Here is a 20,079-nt window from a genome sequence, read left to right on the forward strand (position 1 = left end):
CGCCCGTCAGCTGCCCTGTCAGGGACATGTTGGACATGGCAGGACGAAGACCTTCGGGTGTGTTTGTCCTGCACACCGCATACCTTCTCTGTGGGATTTCCCTTTGCTTGGTGAGAAATGGTCTTATTTTGTTTGTAAAACAACAATAAAGTCAATGAATACGTTTGTAAATCTGTAGGATTTATTTCTCTTTTGTTTAGCCCGTCGCCAAAGTACCGGGTAGGTGACGTTTGTCAAGCAAGATGTTGGCGACAATTAAAAGCGACACTTTCACGTCTGTTTTTGCGTCTTTCACTTTCACAGACTACGAGGTGGACGGTGGACGGGACCTTGACATTTTTGACATCAATGAAGGTACGCAGAGATTTTCTAACCTCAGGTCTCCGGATTATTAGTCAGTAACACTTTCCCCCAATTGTCCTGCGCTCGTCCCGCAGCGGCCGGCTTGGATCTGGTGGAGGGGGACATTGTGCTCGATGAGGTTCGTTCTCTGAACTGCTCCTAATGTTCACCGGCACAACTGTCTGTTCTGGAGCGGAGCGTAACTTTGACCCTTCTAATGGCACCGCAGCGGCAAACTCGTAACTCCATAATAGGGGATGAGTACAGGTGGCCGAAGACGATCCCGTACTACATGGAGGAGGACTTGGGTGAGAGATCTGGGAAACATCATCTGCTTGCTACATTCATGTGTTTTTTTAGCAATGTGGATGGATTTAATCAATATATTCACCTAAATTAGTCCTCAGGTGGAAACATGATGATAATAAAAATGATCTAATTGATTAACAAAGAAAGCATTTCATTTTTTATTATTTGTTGTACAAACAATGCTTCCTTGGACTGTTCATCAAATATCCTCAGTCTGAAGTAGGAAAAAAGTATTTTTACTCATAGAACAGTTCGGTCAAAGGACCACAAACGAAGAAAAAAGAAAATCCAACAATTAAACGAGCAGAAACATAAACAACCTTCTGATATTCCTGTAACTTTTCTATCTTGCTCAGAGTGGCGGTTTAGATCTCAGGTTGGGAAAGTGCACCGGCGGGTTTATGCTGCGTGTCTGATGCTTGGTTATTGACAAGCTGTGCAGGGAGTCACGTCGTCCCTTTGGGAATTGATTTTGCACGTTAACAGCTATAAATATTAGAACAGAGGCATTTTTTTTTAAATAACACATTATTGCGGTTAATCACATTTCATCGTCCTCTCTGCAGAGATCAATGCAAAAGGTGTGATCCTGAAGGCCTTCGAGCAGTACCGGCTCAAGACCTGCATCGACTTCAAGCCTTGGAGCGGAGAAGCAAACTACATTTCCATCTTTAAAGGGAGCGGGTAAAGCCAAAGGAAATTCTAACCTCTTCACGCTGTACTTTCTCAAGTTTTAATGCTTTGTGTGGATACTGCATTTTAGAATTTCCACAAAAGCCTTTGATTCTTTTCTTCCCGAAAGCTGTTTCTCCTCCGTGGGAAACCGGCACGTTGGGAAGCAGAGATTGTCAATAGGGACCAACTGTGACCGCATTGCCACCATCGAACACGAGTTCCTTCACGCTCTGGGTTTCTGGCATGAACAGTCCCGGGCCGACCGGGACGACTACGTTAACATCATGTGGGACCGAATCTCAGACGGTAACGAACGGACTTACTGACTAAATGATATCAATTTAAAGAATGACCATCCTTGTCCCCACACAGTTCTGCATTCATGACGATTTCTTTTTGTATGGATGTGATGGAGAATAAAGGTCTTTTATAAATGACATTCATGCTTTTTGCAGAGTGCACATTCTGATGCAATAGCAAAACCAATTCAGTTCATATAATGCTGGCTGGAGGTTTATGATGTAGGACCTTATGCAGCAGGAGACTTGTTGCCTGCGTGATAAGCATGAGATAAGATAAGCAAAAAGCGGTATCAGCGCTTGCGTGGCCATGTCGTGGCATCTTGGCTGCATTGACCGACACTCTTGCAACGAACAAATCAAATCAATATCATTTAGAAAAGTACTTTGATGTGTCAGATAGCTTTTTGAACAGGTGTCAACTATTGATAAGCAACTTTTATTAGCGATCCTGATAATCCTCACTGAAGATTCACCACCACATTTGTATGAAGGAAAAATGTAACTGCACTTTGTTCAGGTAAAGAACACAACTTTAACACGTACGACGACAGCACCTCCAGCTCTTTGGGCGTTGCCTACGACTACGGATCCATGATGCACTACAGTAAAAACGCCTTCCGCAACGGCACGGAGCCCACCATCGTCACCAAAATCCCTGCGTTCAGTGAGGTCATTGGCCAGCGGATGGAGTTCAGCGACAGCGACCTGCTCAAGCTGCACCGCCTCTACAACTGCAGTAAGAGTCCAACGTCTCATCTGCTCTGCAAAAACTGTTGTGTCAGATTGTTCCACCTTTGTTGTCACTGATGTCCATCAGATGGTTTATCTCTGGAATCCTCTTTGAATAAGCCAAACACTCTTCTTAGTGCGTAGTCAGTCAGTTTATAGCAGTCCAAAGTTCTGCACCTTTTCACGTGGGTTCATGAAATGTGCTCCAGCTCAGGGCTCCACCTTTCTGGACTCGTGCGACTTTGAACGCGAGAACGTCTGTGGAATGGTCCAGGGGCAAGAAGACATGGCAGACTGGGTGCGGGTTACCAAGGCCGACGGGGGTCCCGACACCGACTACTCCAACGTGGGCAAATGCACAGGTGACAGTATTCTGGCGCGGATCCGCAGCGCGTGACACGTGAAGCAGACCAAGGGAAAGGGCAGCGAGCCACCGGCCTTTCTAAAAGAAGTACGGTGTAGCCCAACAGAACTTTAGGAGGGGGTCTCTTCACAGCCGGTATGGACAGAGGGAACAATTACTGCAACCAAATCAGTTTCTCCATTGAGGCGTGTGAGGTTTTAGAATAGACCTGTAAAATGTGACCCTGGCCTTCGTTCTTTGCTGCACGATGCTGTGAGCGTTCAACCAGTGCTTAAGTTGTGCAACACTAATCACGTTGAGTCCTGATCTTCAGGGTCGGGGTATTTCATGCACTTCAACGCCAGCGCCGCCAGCGTCGGGGACGCCGCCGTGCTGGAGAGCCGGCTCCTTTACCCCAAGAGAGGATACCAGTGTCTGCAGTTCTTCTACTACCACAGCGCCGGAGCCAACGCCGCGCTGAGGATCCACGTTAGAGAATACGACGAAGCGAACCCCGATGGGAAAGTGCGCCTTGTAAAGATCATAGAGGGTGACTACGAGTTCTGTAACCGCTCAAGCTCCAATGTAAACGCTTTTACCTTTTCGGTTAAAACACGTCCCCGTCTCCAACAGGACCCCCTGCGGAGCAGTGGCAACTGCACCACGTGAGTCTGGACGTCAAGACGAAATTCCGTGTGGTTTTCCAGGGGACCAAAGAGGCTTCTGGGCCCTCGACGGGCGGCCTGTCGCTGGATGACATCAACCTTTCTGAGAACACCTGCCCGGAGTTTATATGGCGGGTGAAGAACTTCAGTCAGGTCATGGAAAGCACAGCAGCAAACACGTCAATCTTCAGCCCCCCGTTCACCTCTAAGGAGGGCTACACCTTCCAGATGGAGCTGTACCCCAGCGGGAAGGCGGGCTACCCCGGCGAGCTGTCGGCCTACGCTCACCTGGTGTCTCGGGAAGGGGACACGGGACAAACGTGGCCTTGCCCCTGGAAACAAATGACCATGACGCTGATGGACCAACACCCACACATTCAAAAGCGCATGTCCAACCAGCGCAGCGTCACCACCGACCCCGGCATGAAGGCAACAGGTGCGGCGACTCCCACTCTCAAAAAGATGTAAAATGATCATTTCCTACATGAGACGAGAAATCTTGACAATAGGACATTAACGCCCCGCAGGCTCGGACCGTTACTTCTGGGACGACCCTCGCCTGGTGGGCGTTGAGGTCACGCATACGGATGGGTCAAAGTATTTCCGAGGGCCGGGCGCCGGCACCGCCGTGTATCTCACCCACCTCAGAGCCAAGAGCAGGGATTTCATAAAGGGAGGAGACGCCATCTTCCTCCTCACCATGGAGGGTAACATGGATCAAATGCATCCATCCTGTCTCAAACACTCATATCGTATTCATTCCCTGTGGGATCGTATATATCGTGCACACACACACACACACGACGCTGCAGTCAGTCATGTGATCCAGTTTGCCTCCTCTCTTCAGACGTGTCTCACCTGACGGCGGTTCAGCCGTTACCTTCTACGACGCAGCAACCGGCCACCTCCGGCCCCCCCGAGATCTGCCTCAACGTGCAGTGTCTCAATGACGGCGTCTGCGTGGAGGACGAGGGGACGGCGGCTTGCAGGTGAGCGATGTTTGGGCTGCCTTCACTAAGCTGCAGACACAAAGCACATACATGGTACCTTCGCGGTGGTCTCGCTCATCCTCTCTGTGCTCCCCAGGTGCTTGGTGGGAGACGACTGGTGGTTCTATGGGAACAGCTGTCAGTACAAGGGCTCCACCATGGATAAAACCACCCTTGCACTTGCCTCTTCTCTGTCCGTACTTGGAGCGATGCTGGTGATTACAGTGGTCAGTGTCATCTGCATGAAGAAGAAATATAAGCGGCGCAGTGCGGTGAGCAGCGTGGTCATGGGAAACATGAGCGCCACTCAGAAACCGTAGTGCACAACCTTGATCTTTCCAATGAACTGAATCTTATGTAGGAAATTACTCTCTTTTTTTAGTTTAGTGATGACAATGAATATCTTTTAAAGCAGACGTGGGATTTAAAGATTTAAGGTGTTTAATGCAGGTGCTCATCGCCTCCTTCTGGTCAATCAGTGTAAACACACTAGAAGAAGAAGAATATCAATGTAAATAAAATATCTAAAAGTCTTATATAATTGTTTTATCCATTCATTATAGAAACAAATTCAAACCACATGACTTATATTCACAAATTTAAAATTTATTATAACAAAGACAGGAACATCTGTGTTGTCTCGTTTCCACGTGGATATATTTGTTTGTATTACTGAACTTGACACAGTCATGCCGGTGATAACAGTTACCGTAGGAGGGAGGTGGAACTAATATTATGCGTGAGTGTCCGTGTGTGTGTGTGTGTGTGTGTGCGTGCATGCAAGTGTGCATGCAAAACATTTTGTCTATTAGTGTTCAGGGCGTCACAATCAAAGTGGAGCAGACCGTGGTACCGTGTAGGTATGTTGCATGGAATGTCGGGGTTTCTGACCTGTAATTGCACAAATACATTTCTACGTGTGTGTGTGTGTGTGTGTGCGTGTGTAGTATTTGTAGGTCAACATTGTAAGATAAAGGGGGTGGGGGGCGACACCTCCATAACAACTCACCTCACGTCCTCCCCACCACTAAAACCTTCACCGACACACAGGTACGTAGTTCCTTTAAAAGCATCAGTATACAATATTTCTCTTATTTACAATCATTGGGAAAAAAATCACCTTTTCTCTCAGAGAAGATTAGTAAAAGTGACTGAGTCACCATAAAGAGTATGCAACTCCTAGGAGTTAGTATGCAAATTTCTACAAAAAATTTCTATGCCATTTTCAGGCCAAGAGCCATGATTTACTGAAGAAATACAGTAGTTTAGGTGCCCTATCTAAAACAGTTAAGTGTGGTTTCACTGCTGCACCGTCGACATCGTCACCCATAATAAAACGATTACGAGTCTCCGTTTTAAAAAGGTTCTTCCAGCAACCTCACTGCTTTCACATTAAAAGATATGAGAAGTTCTTACAAAACAAAGAAACAAACTGTGGAATTGTTATCCATATTAACAGGTGTGGCGAGCTAATGCTATTGCAGGGAGACCAGTATGATTACGCACTCAGCTGGGTGTCTAACGTGGAAACACAGTCTGTGTGAGGGGCACAACCGTGGACACCAGGAGGCCGCTGCGGGTCATTAAAGGGCTCATTTGGTTGCTTTCTTCGGGTAGAATCTGCGTGGATGAGGCTGTGTGGAGCGAGGAAGGCTGTGTAGAAAAAGTATGAACTCTTTCCATGTGCATTGTGGAAAACTCGTCTGTGTCCGTATGGGAACAGTCGATGGGGCGACGGTGCAGTCAGTGCATGCTGCAGCGCGGGTGGAGGCGAGGCCGTGGGCGGTTCACAGAGGGGTGTCGTAGTAGTCCGTGGGCTGGTCGGTCGCCGGCGGCTTCTGCTGCTTCTGCTGATGCTGCTTCATTATTTCCTTCACTTCCTCCTCCAGCTCAGGCGGGATGATGAACTGGTCGTCCGGGTCGGGCTGTGCTGGAGCTGTGAAGTAGCCCCCGGACTTCTTGGAGGGGGCGGCAGCCGCCACCTCGATCAGGTTGTGACTCTTTTCCTGACGTGCCACCGAGCCGTTAACCCTCCTCTTGGCTGCAGACTTTGCCCCGTCCCCCCCTCCCGCTACGACTCCTTGCCAAGACTCGTCCCTCTCCAGCCCGTTCTCACCCTCTCCGGGACTCGTGTCGATCCCCTCCTCTAGGGGCTCCGGGGTGCATGGCGGGGGAGGAGGCGGGGGCAGAGTCGGCGTGGTTCGCTCCTGGCTGGAAGACGAGGGTTGTGACGTTTGTGGTGATGGGGAGCAGGGGGGGGAGGAGGCGGCGGCGGCGGCGGACTCTGCTTTGAGGCAGTGGATGTCTGCCTCTACTTCCACGCGGCTCCCATTGGAGAAAACGCCGGCGATGGGCTCCTCGTCCTCGCTGTCCAGCCCGTTGTCGGACAGGGCGCTGGAGAAAGTGGCACTGGACAGCTGCCTCTGGAAGGAGCCCGCCAAGCAGGCCGGATGGAGGGCACAGCAGCTGCGGGAAGTGGGCAGCTCTGACCCCGGCAACAGGTACTGGCAGGCCTGGGCGCTCGCGTGCGCCTGCTGGTGCTGCAGAGACAGCGGGTGGTGCTGCTGCTGCAGGTGGAGGTGGAGGTGGGGATGCTGCGGCTGCTCGTGCAGCAGCACCAAGGAGCTCTGCGGCGGCTCGTCGGACGAGGCCGTGGAGCCCACCTCGCTGCTCATCTCGCTGGTGCTGATCTCGCTGCTGATCTCGCTGCAGGAGGAAGGCGGCACGGGGAGAGAGCCGTCCGAGGGCCGCTCCTTGGCGGCGGCGGCGGCGGCGGAGGACGACGACGGGGGGTAGGGCCCCAAGCCGGGGCTGGGAGGTGGCTGGGGAGGCTCGGAGCAGCAGCAGGAGCAGCAGTCTTCACTGACGCTGAGCTGCACCACGACGGCGCACAGGCTGTCGGTGCAGCCGTAGCCCTGCGCCAGCGTGCACAGCTTCTTGGCGGCGGCCAGGCCGTCGGGGACGTTTCGCACCGCCTCCACGGCCTCGGCGGGGGACACGGCGTCCCACAGGCCCCGGCTGCCCAGAATGAAGAACTCGTCCTGCGGGGTGAGAGTGACCGTCTGCACGTAGGGACAAGGGATGACGGACGGGTAGAGGAAGGAGTAGCCCATGATTCGCGTCGAATCGGTGACGCCGTTCACCTTGTTGTCCTGTGGAGCAGAGCATGAACATCAGCGCGCCGGTTAGTTGCTGCCCGTCTAGAATTACATTTCGCATCAACGTTGGCTGCTTTCAAGGGTTTCTACCTCGGTGACGATAGCCCTGTGCTGCCTGACCCTGCGGTACTCCTCCTCGAGGCCCACGTTGTGAAGCAGCGACAGCGACAGAGGCTTTCCGTCGCGACACAGGACGGCCTTGCACTTTCCCACATTAGCAGCTGTGAGGGTGAAGCAGCCACTGGGGTCGGTGGGGTCGTGGCGAATGTGGCACAGAGCAGCCGAGCCACCCAGTTTCTGCCCGGCAGTTCCCAGTTTTCTATGATAGGAAAGGGGAGAGAGTGATTTTTCTAAATTTGAAACATGCAGTTTAAATAAATTCATGAGTTTGGACTTGATGTTACGGACGTTTTCTAAAGAACAGGGCGGCTGTTTTCAGGTACCTTTGCATGACGAGGAAAGTATGGATCATGTAGTCTTCCTCGCTCTTGGTCTTGTGGATCTCCTCCGCCAACACGTCATTCATTGTGCACTGCAACAAGTAGGGCACCTCCACGTTCCGGTCCCCGTCGAACACGCCGTACAGAGCCTCGCGGCTCCCGCAGAAACTGCTGACCGAAAGAGCTGCAACACACAGTCTGGAAGGACAACGGAGGACGGCGTCATTGAGGAATCTGCTCTGTTCTTCATGCTCTGATCACACGAGCGCGACCATTATGGAATCGTCATGGAAACAGAGCTTTCTCTGAATCATTAGATCTTACTTCATCAAAGCAGATTCATACGGAAATGTGGCGGCAATATGTGCAATTTGCTTAAATCTCATTTTATTTAAATGTATTTGGCCCACTCAGAGACGTTGGGCATGCGAGTGTTCATGATTTATAAGCACTGCTTCCATATCTCCTTCCTGCGAGTCATCTGGCTTTAACGAGGCGCATTCTCAGGAGGGTTTGGATTAGTGATGCTTCAGTGGTGGAGTGTGAGGGAGGTTGTTTGAGTTGAACTCACTTATTCTTGACGCCCGAGGCCTCCGTGTACCCGTGACTCCACACAGCGGGCCCACCAGATGCCTCGTTGGAGGAAAAGGTCGGAGGCGGATCAATACGGAAGCAACGGATATTACTGAAAAACAACAAAACATGAAATAGATGATTAGATTCTTCAGCTACTGACAGGCTCTATTGGGGTTTTATTTATGGTTCATTCTATCACAAAAGGTTAGTTCACAAACAGCAATGATCTTTGGGAAACCTGATCATTGATCGTGAAGATGTGTAATAGAAAACCAGAAATAAGATGAGATGTATGCACACTGGCAGGGCGAGCTGGAGAAACAACAACAACAACAATAAAGTACGGAGAAACAGCAGCGTACTTGAGCTGCTCCAGGGTCTTGTGGTCCAGGTTGAGACGGGGGTTTCCAGTCAGGTCCAGCTCCTGGAGCTTGGGCGGCAGATTCTCCGGTAGCGTGATGTCACTCAGCTCGTTACAGCTCAGATCCACACACTGGAGACGGAGGAAAAGACGACCACACACAGTTTGAGCCCGACGTCCTATATGAACATGCAGACAAACCAACATGGTATGCTGTGTTCTGTCTTACTTTCATCTCCATCAGCTGCATGACCTCGGGGAAGACCTCGATGGCGTTGGAGTGGGCGATGAGCGTGTGCATCCGCCGGCAATTCATGATGGTGGTGGGCACCGTCTTCAGCAGGTTTCCACTCAGGTCCACCTCCTCCAGCTCCTCCAGCTTGGCCATTTTACTGAAGCATAAAGGATCACGTCGGGTCAGTCGAGGGTGTAAACAGAAGATTGAATAAAAGACAATAAATCCACAACAATTCATTTCCTTGAAGCTACTTCCTATCGCAGCACCTGACAAGAACACACGCTTTTGCCTGCAGAAATACCAAGAAACAGATTAATATCAGGCAAACTATTGTTTTCAGATCATTTTACGGTGTATTGATATTTGCCTCAGAAAGCCGGTCGCGCTCTGGACTAAATAATTAACAGATTCAACGCAAGCTTTAATAAAAAATAAGTGAGCTTTAAGCTCAAGTGAGAAGAAATAAAAGTACATTACTAAATGCATGTTCTTCACCTGGCCGGGAAGGTCTGCAGATGGTTGTAGGCCATGTGCAGAACACGAAGGTGCGTGTGGCCCGTTAGCAGCGGAACGCACTTATCAGTCAGCCGGTTGTTGGTCAAATAGAGTTCCTGCAGGATGCTGTTGCTCTCCTCCGATAGGCTGGATGGCGGCAGGTGCTCCAGCTTATTGGCTGACGCATTCAGGGACCGTAAACTGAAAGTTAAAGTTAGAAAACAGACTCATTTTTCTGGACCATTTTTCTTCTGATACCCCCGTTGCGACTTTGCCTTCTAACCACAAATTGTCCTGGTTGGGTGTTTTGTGTTTGCTTGTCCCCCCATGGCCTTTGGGCATCTGCTTCTTGATTAAAACCCTATTTATAATTTCAGCTCTTGGACGATATCAGGCGTTCTGTCTGATGAACAACAAGTTACCTGTCAGATTTGAGGAACAGGTTGCTGGACAGCTCCACCAGTTGATTGTGCTGTACGTCCAATATCTCCAGCAGAGGGCGCTCCACTCTTTCAGGAAGCTTCTGCAACTGGTTGTGTCCTGCACTCAGCTTCCTCAGACTGTTGCTGCAAAACAACCTGCGGCATGAAGAACACACAGACGGCCGTCAGCACAGGAACACCCAGGACAGACACGTAGACCTAGAGTGCATAGAGCGCTGTATAGATGCGTAGATGGATCCGTTGGTCCATAGATCGCTGCACGAGCAGAGATGAGGAGAGAGGGGGGGGGGTGTGGAAACAAGAGAGTAGCAGCGCCTCCAGTGGAGCCTGCAGCTGAGATGAATCATCCTGACACTTACTGGGCAAAGAAGGAATGAGCAGACAACGGGGAGGAGCGAAGGGACAGAGAGACGCAGAGGGGGCGGCGCGTAAGGCGGGAGAGGACGGACGCAGGTTACAGGCTATCCGTGTGATTTAAGTGGCTCTGGGGGGGAAGAGACGAGCGGCCAGCGAGAATAATGCAGCACCGGAGTCCATTTACAGGCCAACAGACTCACCGCGCCGGCAGCTCAGTGATGAGGTTGTGGCTCATGTCCAGAACTTCCAGTTTCTTGGCCTCGCACAGCCAGTCTGGCAAGGACTCCATACGGTTCCTACGGGAGGAGATGATGATTAAAAGCGTGCAATATGTCAAGCATTGAATATAATGAACTGTGACGCTGCAGCTCTTTGAATCGAAAACAGTTCGGCTCTAAAAGAAACGGCAGCAACTTCGGTTCTTTCCAGATTTTTTCAGGTGAGTCTCAGCTCAACAAAAGAGCAATAATAACTGGCGACTGGTCTTTAAATAATTAAAAAATAAAATCAATACGGCACTTGAAATGAAAGTACTTTCCTTCCTTTTCTTATTGAGCACAATCGAGCCCGACAGTTGAAGAGCATCAGAAATCAACATTTCTCCACACGTCCACACGATTAGACTGTGTGTGTGTGTGTGTGTGTGTGTGTGTGTGTGTGTGTGTGTGTGTGTGTGTGTGTGTGTGTGTGTGCGTGTGTGTGTGTGTGTGTGCGTGTGCGTGTGCGTGTGTGTGAAGCCTCTCACCTCGAGATGTCCATGTAAGTGAGATTAGAGGGCACAGGACTTATATCCAGCTGCCGGAGCTCTGCAGGGAGAATTCAACACATTAACCTACAGCAAGGACAGACGTGGCCTAATACAAGAGCAGGCAGATGGATAATGGAGGGGCAGCGTTCGGGGGGGGGGGCTTGGTGGTGGTGACGAGGTAGCGAGCAATGATGGAGAGGGACCATGAGACTGCGGCACTGATGAGAAAAATTGGAGAGGTGAAATAAAAGTGCACAGCAAGAGGAGGGAGGGACGTCTGTGGGGGGAGATACGACTTATTCTCAGTTTAGGGGCGATGGCGGTGACGCAGAGGGACAAACCCACCGTTGTTGGCGGCGTAGACGCCTTTGAGCAGGCTCCCCTTGGCCCGGAGGGAGGCGATGCGGTTCCTCTCGCAGTGAAGCACCTCCAGTCTGGGGAAGACGGAGGCGTCCAGGTGCGTCAGCCTGTTGTCCCTCACGTCCAGCTGCGTTACGTGCCTCAGCAGGTCCGGCTCGTCCGCCACCACGCTGGAGATCTTATTCAACCTGACAGAGGGAGCAGGCAGAGGGGTAGAAGTGGCCGTGGCCTTTCTTAGGAGGCGGGGAACGTGCCTGCAGGGATACTGATGAAGCCGTTTTTCATTTGTTGCATTTCTGCTCAGTCCGCTAGTGGTGGTCAGTTCAAGCGTTTAATTATACGATATCACATACGGCGATGTGCAATAATACGGAAAAACACATGAAAAAAAACAATTATTTTCCATAAAAAATAAAAAAAATCTGGATTTGCCGAAATATGTGTAGCCTAAAGCAATAGTGTTGATTGACAGGCAAAGCCTTTGTGACGAAAATAGGCTTTGAAGACAAAAACAGCAGCCTTAGGAAAGAGGACATTTTCCACTACAATGCAATAACAAGGCTGCCCTATAAACCATTTTAATGTCAACGTAATCATTTCACAATTTTGTGTCTGTGCTTTTTATTATGATTATTTATTTTAAAATATCAACATTCACAATATTAAACACTTTTGTTCCTCATTGATGAGCAACGAGAGACTGATGGTTTTCATTCGACTGCTCCGTTGCAAATTTTCTTCAAATATCTGGTTTTGTCCGGTGAACATTCCAAAAGTCAATGCTTTGAATTTAAATTTAAACAAGAAACAGAATCGCCGGCAAATCTCATATTTGAAAATCCTCAAACTATTTTGTGACTGTTACAATTATTCCATTAATGTTGTTGATTGATTTTCTGATTCATCACCGTATTCAGATCATTCATTAATTAAAGTTAATTAACTTTAATTATTTAACTATTTAGCAGCAAATCAAATTTGTTCTTATAATTTCTATCATGTGTTCTGCTCTTATCTGTTTTAGAGTATAGATAGTAAGTTAATATCTTTTGGTTTAGAATTATTGTTGAGAATTCCGACCAAGCAATTAATGAATGAATCGTATTTGTCGGATTGAACAATAAACTCGTCGATTCATTGATGAACGGCTGAATGGTTTCTGAACTTTTCTCTGCATTCTTAGAGTTAAATCGACAGAAACAACCAGCTGCAGCGCTCGTCCTCCTCATCAGACACACAGGTGATCTTTGCCCAAACAGGAATGCTGGAAAATGTATCGACTGACCTCTTTTAAAGTCGCGAGGGTTGAAGTATTAACTCGAAAAAAGTGCAAGTCACTGCAGCTCTGTGCGTCTGCAAACAACTGGAAGCGACCTGATGGAGCCGCTGGAAGCAAATGATTTCCTGATTCCGTGCTGCTGGGCCTTCGGCTCGCCTCTTAATGTTTTTGTTTCTATCATTAGTGGGATTACATGTGTCATTGAGTACACAGCGCTGAACTAAGCGATACTTCTTCTTGTGTCAAGTGGTTCTTTCATACAGTCCTTCACACTGTGTTTAATGTGTGTAACCAGCTACCCGACCCGCCGTTACCTCAGATCGATGTGTTTGACACGGAGCAGTCGGAAATTCTGCAGGGTGAGCGTGTCGAGGCTGTTTCCGGCCATGCACAGCTTCTCCATGGCGGCTAACTGCTCCAGCACCTGTGGCACGTGGTGGAACTGGTTGAAGGAGAGGCCCAGGTAAGTCAACCTCTGGAGGGAGCCCAGCTCCACGGGCAGCTCAGCCAGACCGTTTCCGTCCAACAGGAACGTCTGCAGACTGCGAGAGAGGAACAGCGCATTAGATGTCCAGCAGGGGGCAGAAGCAGCACACGTGCCGTCCAGGAAGCTTTATGGGAATTTACAGGCATACCGGATCATTCCTGCAGATTAACTTCTCTCTAACGTGCTCAGCTTCGAAGTGTCACGGTGGGGCAAATGCTGCCTGGTAATCAACGAATTATCAAGTTTATGACCCAATTCATTATAAATACCTATTTACATTTTTGCTGACACTCTGAAAGTGCTGTCAAGGATCTGAGATTATTTCGAGGTAGCAATTTGACCGAGTCAGCCCGATAGAATATAGAACAACCAGAACCTTGAAGGGTTCACCGTGCAGGGAGATGGTCACCATCGAATCCTCCACAGCAGGTTGGAACAATACATTTAAAAAGGAAGAAAACGCTTTGAACTTGACTTTCACAGACTAGAAATGGCGGCAAGCAGACCAGAAACGGGCCACAGAAGACTAAACGTGACCGGGAAGCAGCACAGAAGATCTGTGCAAGTCGCTGTGTTGTTTGCGCGCATGTTGAAACTCGCTAAGCCAAACACGGTGGTTGTTATGCCCTGCACGTGTTGCTAGGTAACTACCACCATACGTGGTTGGTTTGATGGAAAAGGATTGACTGGTTTCCAGCCCGGAGACGTCATCAATGCGAGCGAGCACCAACGCCGCAACTCAGCAGCTGAGAGGGGAACAACTAGCAAGTAGTGTGGAGAGCGGAAGGAGGGTAGCGGAACAACCAACAAAGGAAGAGCGAACACAAAGAGCAGTGGTTCTCGCTACAGGTGACATGTGACCTCCTGCTCTTACTTACTTGGCCATGGCTCCCACTGAGCCCGGGACACAGGTCAAGTAATTACAGCTGAGGTTGACCTCCGTCAGAGTGGGGATGTCACAGATGGCATGGGGGAACTGGCCGAGGTGGTTGTTGGACAGGTTGAGGCTTCGCAGGCGGGAAAATCTGCAGGTAGAGGAAGACCAGAGTCCAATGAGGACAAGAGAAGAGGAAGAGGGGAAGCGTGAGCGAGTGACACGGAACCCGCCTGAACCGTCACGTGAGATTGTTGAGAATACACGTTCCGCATCGACGTCTGTGTTGTTCATTCAATCACCAGTGACCGGTGGCATTTGTCTCCGTGCTTTATTTATCCGTCCACACGCGGGACCCGTTACCACCCATCATGTGCACACAGCTCGTAGCCACGGCGAGCGCCGCTGACGGGCACGGCGCCATATTAGCACCGCAGGCTGGAGCAGCGGCTCAAACTGCCACGTCTTGGTTTACGACATATTGCGCGCGCACACACACACACACGCGCACACGCACACACACACACACACACACACACGTCACAAACAGATGCAAACACCATTTGTCATGGTGATGGAGAAAAAGGCAACCAAGACGTCGGGGCTATTGATCAGGCCAGCTGAGAGTGTGTGTGTGTGTGTGTGTGTGTGTGTGTGTGTGTGTGTGTGTGTGTGTGTCCACCATTAATCAGACTCTCTCCCAGTGTCCTGCTGTCATTTAGTGTGATCACGCTGTTCTCTTTTCTTCTTGTGTATTTACAGTATTTAAATACTTATTTCCCACCTTCAAATGCAAATAATGCACAACTTCATCATTTTAGATCTGTTGTTCTACATCATTAGGTAAAATCATTCAACCTTTACACTGAATAAAAATACAAATAAAGCAAATTTTAAAGCTACTTGTTTTGGATTTTGATGCTCAGTGAAAAAAAAGAGAAATGCATTCAGTCGAGGGAAAGAAATCGAGCCGTGCGTCTTCAGGTGGGAGCAGCCGTCGTGGAGAGAGACGAATCTGCTTGACAAGGACAATATACGATGGGGACGTCTCCTTGCAGCCTAAGTACCAAGACGGGACGAAGAGGACTGAGCAAGTACAGTGTGTGTAAGAGGTTTAATAAGACCTGGGCCTATAAGAACCGAATCTTTAGCAACTCCTCATATTTCACTAGATGGCGGGGAGACAAAATGAGAGATTAGCTGGTGACCACAAAGCTGCTTGCAAGCTGAAGACTTTCTTATTGTTAGAAGTTGGTGGAGACCAAAACAGAACTGTGAAACTCTGAAATTGGATATCGGAATAAAGTGTAATGCAGCTGTGTCGACATGGCAACAAGGGGTCAATGCTGTGATCAGCTCAGGTGAACTGATCTTCATGTGAAAGGATCGAGTGCTTTTGCAGTTTCTCTGAGGTCGACAACGACTTTCAGCATCTTGATGTGGTGTTCCGGCCGACAGCTGCACTGTTATCAACTTCATCTTTGACTAAAATAAGCCAGATATTTCACTCCGGCCTCGATGGTGCAAACATGAAGCAAAGGGAGTGTGGACTTGGACTCGCTAGGTGGGCAGAGACACACTGAATTAATGCTAATGGAATTCCCTGTCGGCCGAATGTGTAAAAAAGCAACCGCTTGCAAACCATATCCACTTTATGTCTTTAGCTTCCACCGAGCTGCCTAAAAAATAAATGAGAGCAACTTTCATTGTTTCACGATTCTTTCTGACACTATTTGGTCCAACGTTATCTCGGTTCCTTCCACCCTCGTGTGAGTTTTATGTCCTTCATAACTTAATTCACCTCATTGTCATTCATATGTAAATAAACACACCAGAGGCTTAATCATACGCATGCAACATCCGATGTGACCTCTGTCTCACAGATGCATGATGGGAAGGCGCTCCGCGCCGGAGGAGACGGCTCGTATCTCGCACAACTGGTCGCATGCGTATCTGATTGGCGGATCACCAGCCGGTCAGCATTTGGCTGGAGAGGGAGAGAAGCAGGCGGCAGGTTCACACATTCCGTTCCTCTTGGAAAAACACGACGCACTCTGACCCCATGTGAGATGACGGAGAAAGACGGTGTTTATACTGAAACAAAAACGCACTCTCACACAACTGTCCACACCAAAACACATACACCCACATTCATGGGTGCTGCACACAGGGTGCTATTGTTCCTCCAGCGCCTTCAGGGAGCAAAGCGAGTACTCAAGTAACTCTGCTACACGTTTCTGTCTAAATGGCTCTATTTTCAGCTAACTATTCATCTCTTTCTCATTACTGACCTCTTTTTCTGTCATGCTGGGTCAAACGCGGATGAGCCTACTTAGGTTTGGCAAAGATAGATGGATGTTACCTGGTTTGACCAGCAGGGGAGCTGCATGTGCATCACTTTAAACAGATACGGCCCGTGTGTCGTCGCCTTTTTAAAACCGGGTTTTTATTCCAAGATTTAAAGAAAAAGACAAAAAACTATTGATAGATGATGCAATCCTGACCTCGTGTAAAACTCTTTCTCTAGAGGACACGCATTCCATTCAGTGCAGACGTCTTAAAAAGAAAAAACCCCAAATGAATGCCATACTGTATCAAGACTTTGTATGCACTGACCCCAAATCTGTAGCCTGCAGCCACTTTTTCTGTTGCACGCAAGCATGCAGCTCTGTCCTCCTCTCACACTTCCTTCTGCAACACACGATTCACTCACTCCAACGATGAACATCTCCTGGCAGTGATTGTCAGTAAGAATACACGGGCACGGCTGACTGAATGCAAAATACATTTGTGCGAACACACAAACACGCGGGCGTCTTGGCCGCGGGCTTTAATCTGGGGCCGTGATAAGCACGCAGCAGATGGTGCCCACAGAGAGAGAGAGCGAGGGAGGCCGGGCACATTAAAAGCTTCCCCGAAGACTCATCTACCCTTCTGGGCTCTGGGCACGTTTGGCCTGGCCTGGTACGGCCTGGCACGCCTATTTGTCCCCCCCCCCCCATGTGCCCATGGCTCAGGTCCGAGACTGCTCAGGTCGATGACTCACAAATTGCAGGGGAAAGCTGCAGCCAAACCAGCCATGACCTGCTGTGTCCAGTGGATGGTCACCGTGCACAGCCCAGCTGCTAGTACGGACCCGACAACGGCGAACCGCCAGTCTCATCACGCCCGGATCTCGCCCCTCCTGCCTCTCCCCCTCTTATTTAAGCCTCAGGTGTGTTTACTGTACATTTCCGATGGCATTGTACCTCTGCAGCTGCTGCAGCCGCTGGTCTGCAGGCAGGAAGTTTTGCTTGAGGTTGAGGTGGGTGAGGTCGTGGCTGTAGAAGAGGTTGGGCGGAAGCTGCTCCAGACTGCAGCAGGACAGATCCACCGAGTTGATCCTCTGGGACACCATCTAGATGAAGGCGGGCAGGACAGTGAGAAAGAGGAAAAAGGCCGTCAAGCAGGATTACCACGAGCACACGAGTCCTAAACTGGTTTACTGTGTGTGTGGGTGTCTTCCTAGGATTACATTCAGGGGAAGTCAAGGAAGAGTTCAGCAGGTGACTGACCTGACATTACAACACGGCAATATTCTAGTTTCACTGCAGGTGCGCCGAGCGGTTAACCTGCGATTTGTTAGTCAAATTGACGGGAGCGCACACATAAACGCGCACTTTGTCTCACCAGAGAACACCGGCACGCCGTGAACCCGAGGCCTCGCTACGGGCTCGGCAGTCGTCACTGGCGCACGCGCTGCTTCTACCCGGGCTTCTATTCTGAGCGGCGCTCTGGGTGCCGCCGTCATGCACGTCCTTGTTCGTGTTTAGAAGAAGAGGTTTTTCTGGCTGTGACCTCGGGAGCGAGAGCCATGAGGGGTTGTTCTGTGCTGCTGGAGTTTCCAATCCCTCCCAGAATGCACTGCGTGGGATTGTAGTGGCTCCCGCATTGTCACGCTGCCACTGGCAGTCACGCGTGTTCGGATAAACACCGCAACTGACCCGTGGGCAGCATATGCTCACGTCCTCCTTTTTCTCCCTCTAACTCTGGCGCACACACACACACACACACACACACACACACGCACACACACGCACGCACACGCACGCAGTACCTTGGCGGCCTGCCTGTGCCAGCGCAGGTGCTCGGTGAAGCTGTCGAAGCTGACGTAGTACGTCTGACTCTGAGGCCCCGCCGAGCTGAAAGCCAAGCAGTGGTTGTGCTTCTTTACTTCCTCCACCTGCAGAACGAAACAAGCGCACACACACTGCCTGAAACACTGATCCCCTCTGACCCCCCCGCTCAGTATATAACAGATAACCGCCTGGACGTGCACACAATTAATGGAAGCAGAAAGGAAAACATGGACGTCTCAGTGCGTTAGCTCGTATTCCAAATGCCGACTGGCTGCAGGGGAGACGAGTCCAGTCAACCAGAAGCACACTTGTATCCGTGAGGCACCAAGGATCATATAATGAATACATGTGCGTGACACGAGCAGCGCTTAATGTATGTGAAACGGCTTTTCACGCACACTCTGCACGGCAGACCTCACTGTGGAAAACAAAAAGCTTGACTAGTTATGTGCTTGAATAAAATACTGGCACGCACACAGCTCAGCGCATGCGAGATGCCCGTGTGCATGAATGAATAGTTGACTAGAGGTCACGTGCTGCGTGCCAAATGTTTAAAGACCAGGTGTGTCGGAGCAGGAAGTTTACTTTGTGTCAAGCAGGCAGGTAGAAAGGCCTCTTTGCCTCACAGACAAACAGATCCATAAAACAATAAAGGAATAAAGCTCATTTACAGGGAGGCACATCAAATATATTATATGGCTTTCTGTCTCTGACTTTGATCTAATGCTGATCGATCCAGAAGCTTCGTGTCACTAGAGGACAAACATTTGTTCAAGGTGCAACATCTCGACGTTGGCTCGGGGGGTAATAGGAGTGACTTTATCAGGTCATCAGTTTATGATCCCAACAACAAATGAAACAACATCGCAATAAAAGCCACGACTGGGAGAAGAGAGAAGTCGCGCCCCGTTGGGTTAAGCGGAACTTACTTTTCCTCCAATGAGCGGCAGGATGTGCATCTTCCCCGTCTGGCTCTCCTTGACCGAGGAGACGATGAGGCAGGTGCCGCACAGAATGACCTGCCGCCTGGTCCAGCGGTTGACCGGCAGCTGGAGCTTCCCCTTGCGGACGTTGTACGTCCCGGACAGCTGGACCCGCTCGGAGCTCTCGATGCTTTGGGGCTTCCCTGCAAAAAAGAGGAAGAGACACTTTAAAGAGAAATGATGAGGCACACAATGCTGACTATCAATGCACAAAGAAGAGAAGAACGATTAGCAGGCCATGTTTACTGGCTTGTTAACGGCACACTAATGGTTTTTGAATGAGTGCTAAATATTAAGGTACTTGGTAAATAAGTATAAGACAAATTCAACCGCTGAGCTGAATGTGAGATCGTTTCTTCTGAGCAGCTGCTTAAAACTAAACGCGTATGTCCGATCAAAACAGTTGTGGGATTTCGTAAACGGTTTGCAGAAATACTACAAATACATTGAGCACAACTGCATTAGATTGTCTGCACACACAGAACCGAACCATCTGATTTGAGTTCAGTGCGACTCGGCATTATTCTCTTACAAGTTCCGACGTGCCTTTATTCCGTTGTACTCGTCTGTCTGCCCCCCCCGGCCCGCCAAACCTGACACACAGGCTGCTTATCAGCCGTCCTGTCAGCCAGGCCGCTTATCGGTGTGTTCACAACCCCCACCTGCTCTCTGTCTGCCTCCACCTCCCTCCCTCCTCCCTCTGTGGCTCTTCCAGCTCGCCGTCTCTTTAACCGCGCCGGTGCCCCCAACTCCCTTTTCCCGGGGACAGGTGACAGAAAGGTGTCTCGCCTTCCGCGGCCTGCGGTAA

At 49.8% G+C, this 20,079-nt stretch overlaps 2 protein-coding genes across 2 annotated transcripts in view; one reads left to right on the forward strand and one right to left on the reverse strand.

Moving 5' to 3' along the window:
* Positions 1-4,890, forward strand: LOC120815780 (meprin A subunit beta). Its single transcript, XM_040170740.2, has 14 exons — positions 1-110; positions 201-219; positions 304-354; positions 438-481; positions 572-650; positions 1,218-1,335; positions 1,454-1,632; positions 2,146-2,364; positions 2,567-2,719; positions 3,035-3,250; positions 3,334-3,801; positions 3,893-4,072; positions 4,213-4,354; positions 4,452-4,890. Exons 1-14 carry the CDS (start codon positions 27-29, stop codon positions 4,672-4,674), a joined length of 2,175 nt encoding a protein of 724 aa, XP_040026674.2. The 5' UTR covers positions 1-26; the 3' UTR covers positions 4,675-4,890.
* A 49-nt stretch (positions 4,891-4,939) lies between these two features.
* The window catches only part of phlpp1 (PH domain and leucine rich repeat protein phosphatase 1), a 34,497-nt gene continuing 19,357 nt past the window's right edge, over positions 4,940-20,079 (reverse strand). The window contains exons 2-17 of the mRNA XM_040170739.2: positions 19,218-19,414; positions 18,267-18,392; positions 17,419-17,567; positions 14,175-14,321; positions 13,124-13,351; positions 11,516-11,718; positions 11,168-11,228; positions 10,623-10,718; positions 10,045-10,200; positions 9,623-9,823; positions 9,119-9,281; positions 8,891-9,021; positions 8,524-8,637; positions 7,956-8,150; positions 7,603-7,831; positions 4,940-7,506 (exon numbers count right to left, since the gene is read on the reverse strand). Of these exons, the coding sequence (XP_040026673.2) occupies positions 6,142-7,506; positions 7,603-7,831; positions 7,956-8,150; positions 8,524-8,637; positions 8,891-9,021; positions 9,119-9,281; positions 9,623-9,823; positions 10,045-10,200; positions 10,623-10,718; positions 11,168-11,228; positions 11,516-11,718; positions 13,124-13,351; positions 14,175-14,321; positions 17,419-17,567; positions 18,267-18,392; positions 19,218-19,414 (3,761 nt within the window). The 3' untranslated portion in view covers positions 4,940-6,141. The remainder of the gene's footprint in view (positions 7,507-7,602; positions 7,832-7,955; positions 8,151-8,523; positions 8,638-8,890; positions 9,022-9,118; positions 9,282-9,622; positions 9,824-10,044; positions 10,201-10,622; positions 10,719-11,167; positions 11,229-11,515; positions 11,719-13,123; positions 13,352-14,174; positions 14,322-17,418; positions 17,568-18,266; positions 18,393-19,217; positions 19,415-20,079) is intronic.

The sequence above is a fragment of the Gasterosteus aculeatus genome, chromosome 3 (genome assembly GCF_964276395.1).
Source record: "Gasterosteus aculeatus chromosome 3, fGasAcu3.hap1.1, whole genome shotgun sequence".
NCBI lineage: Eukaryota > Metazoa > Chordata > Actinopteri > Perciformes > Gasterosteidae > Gasterosteus > Gasterosteus aculeatus.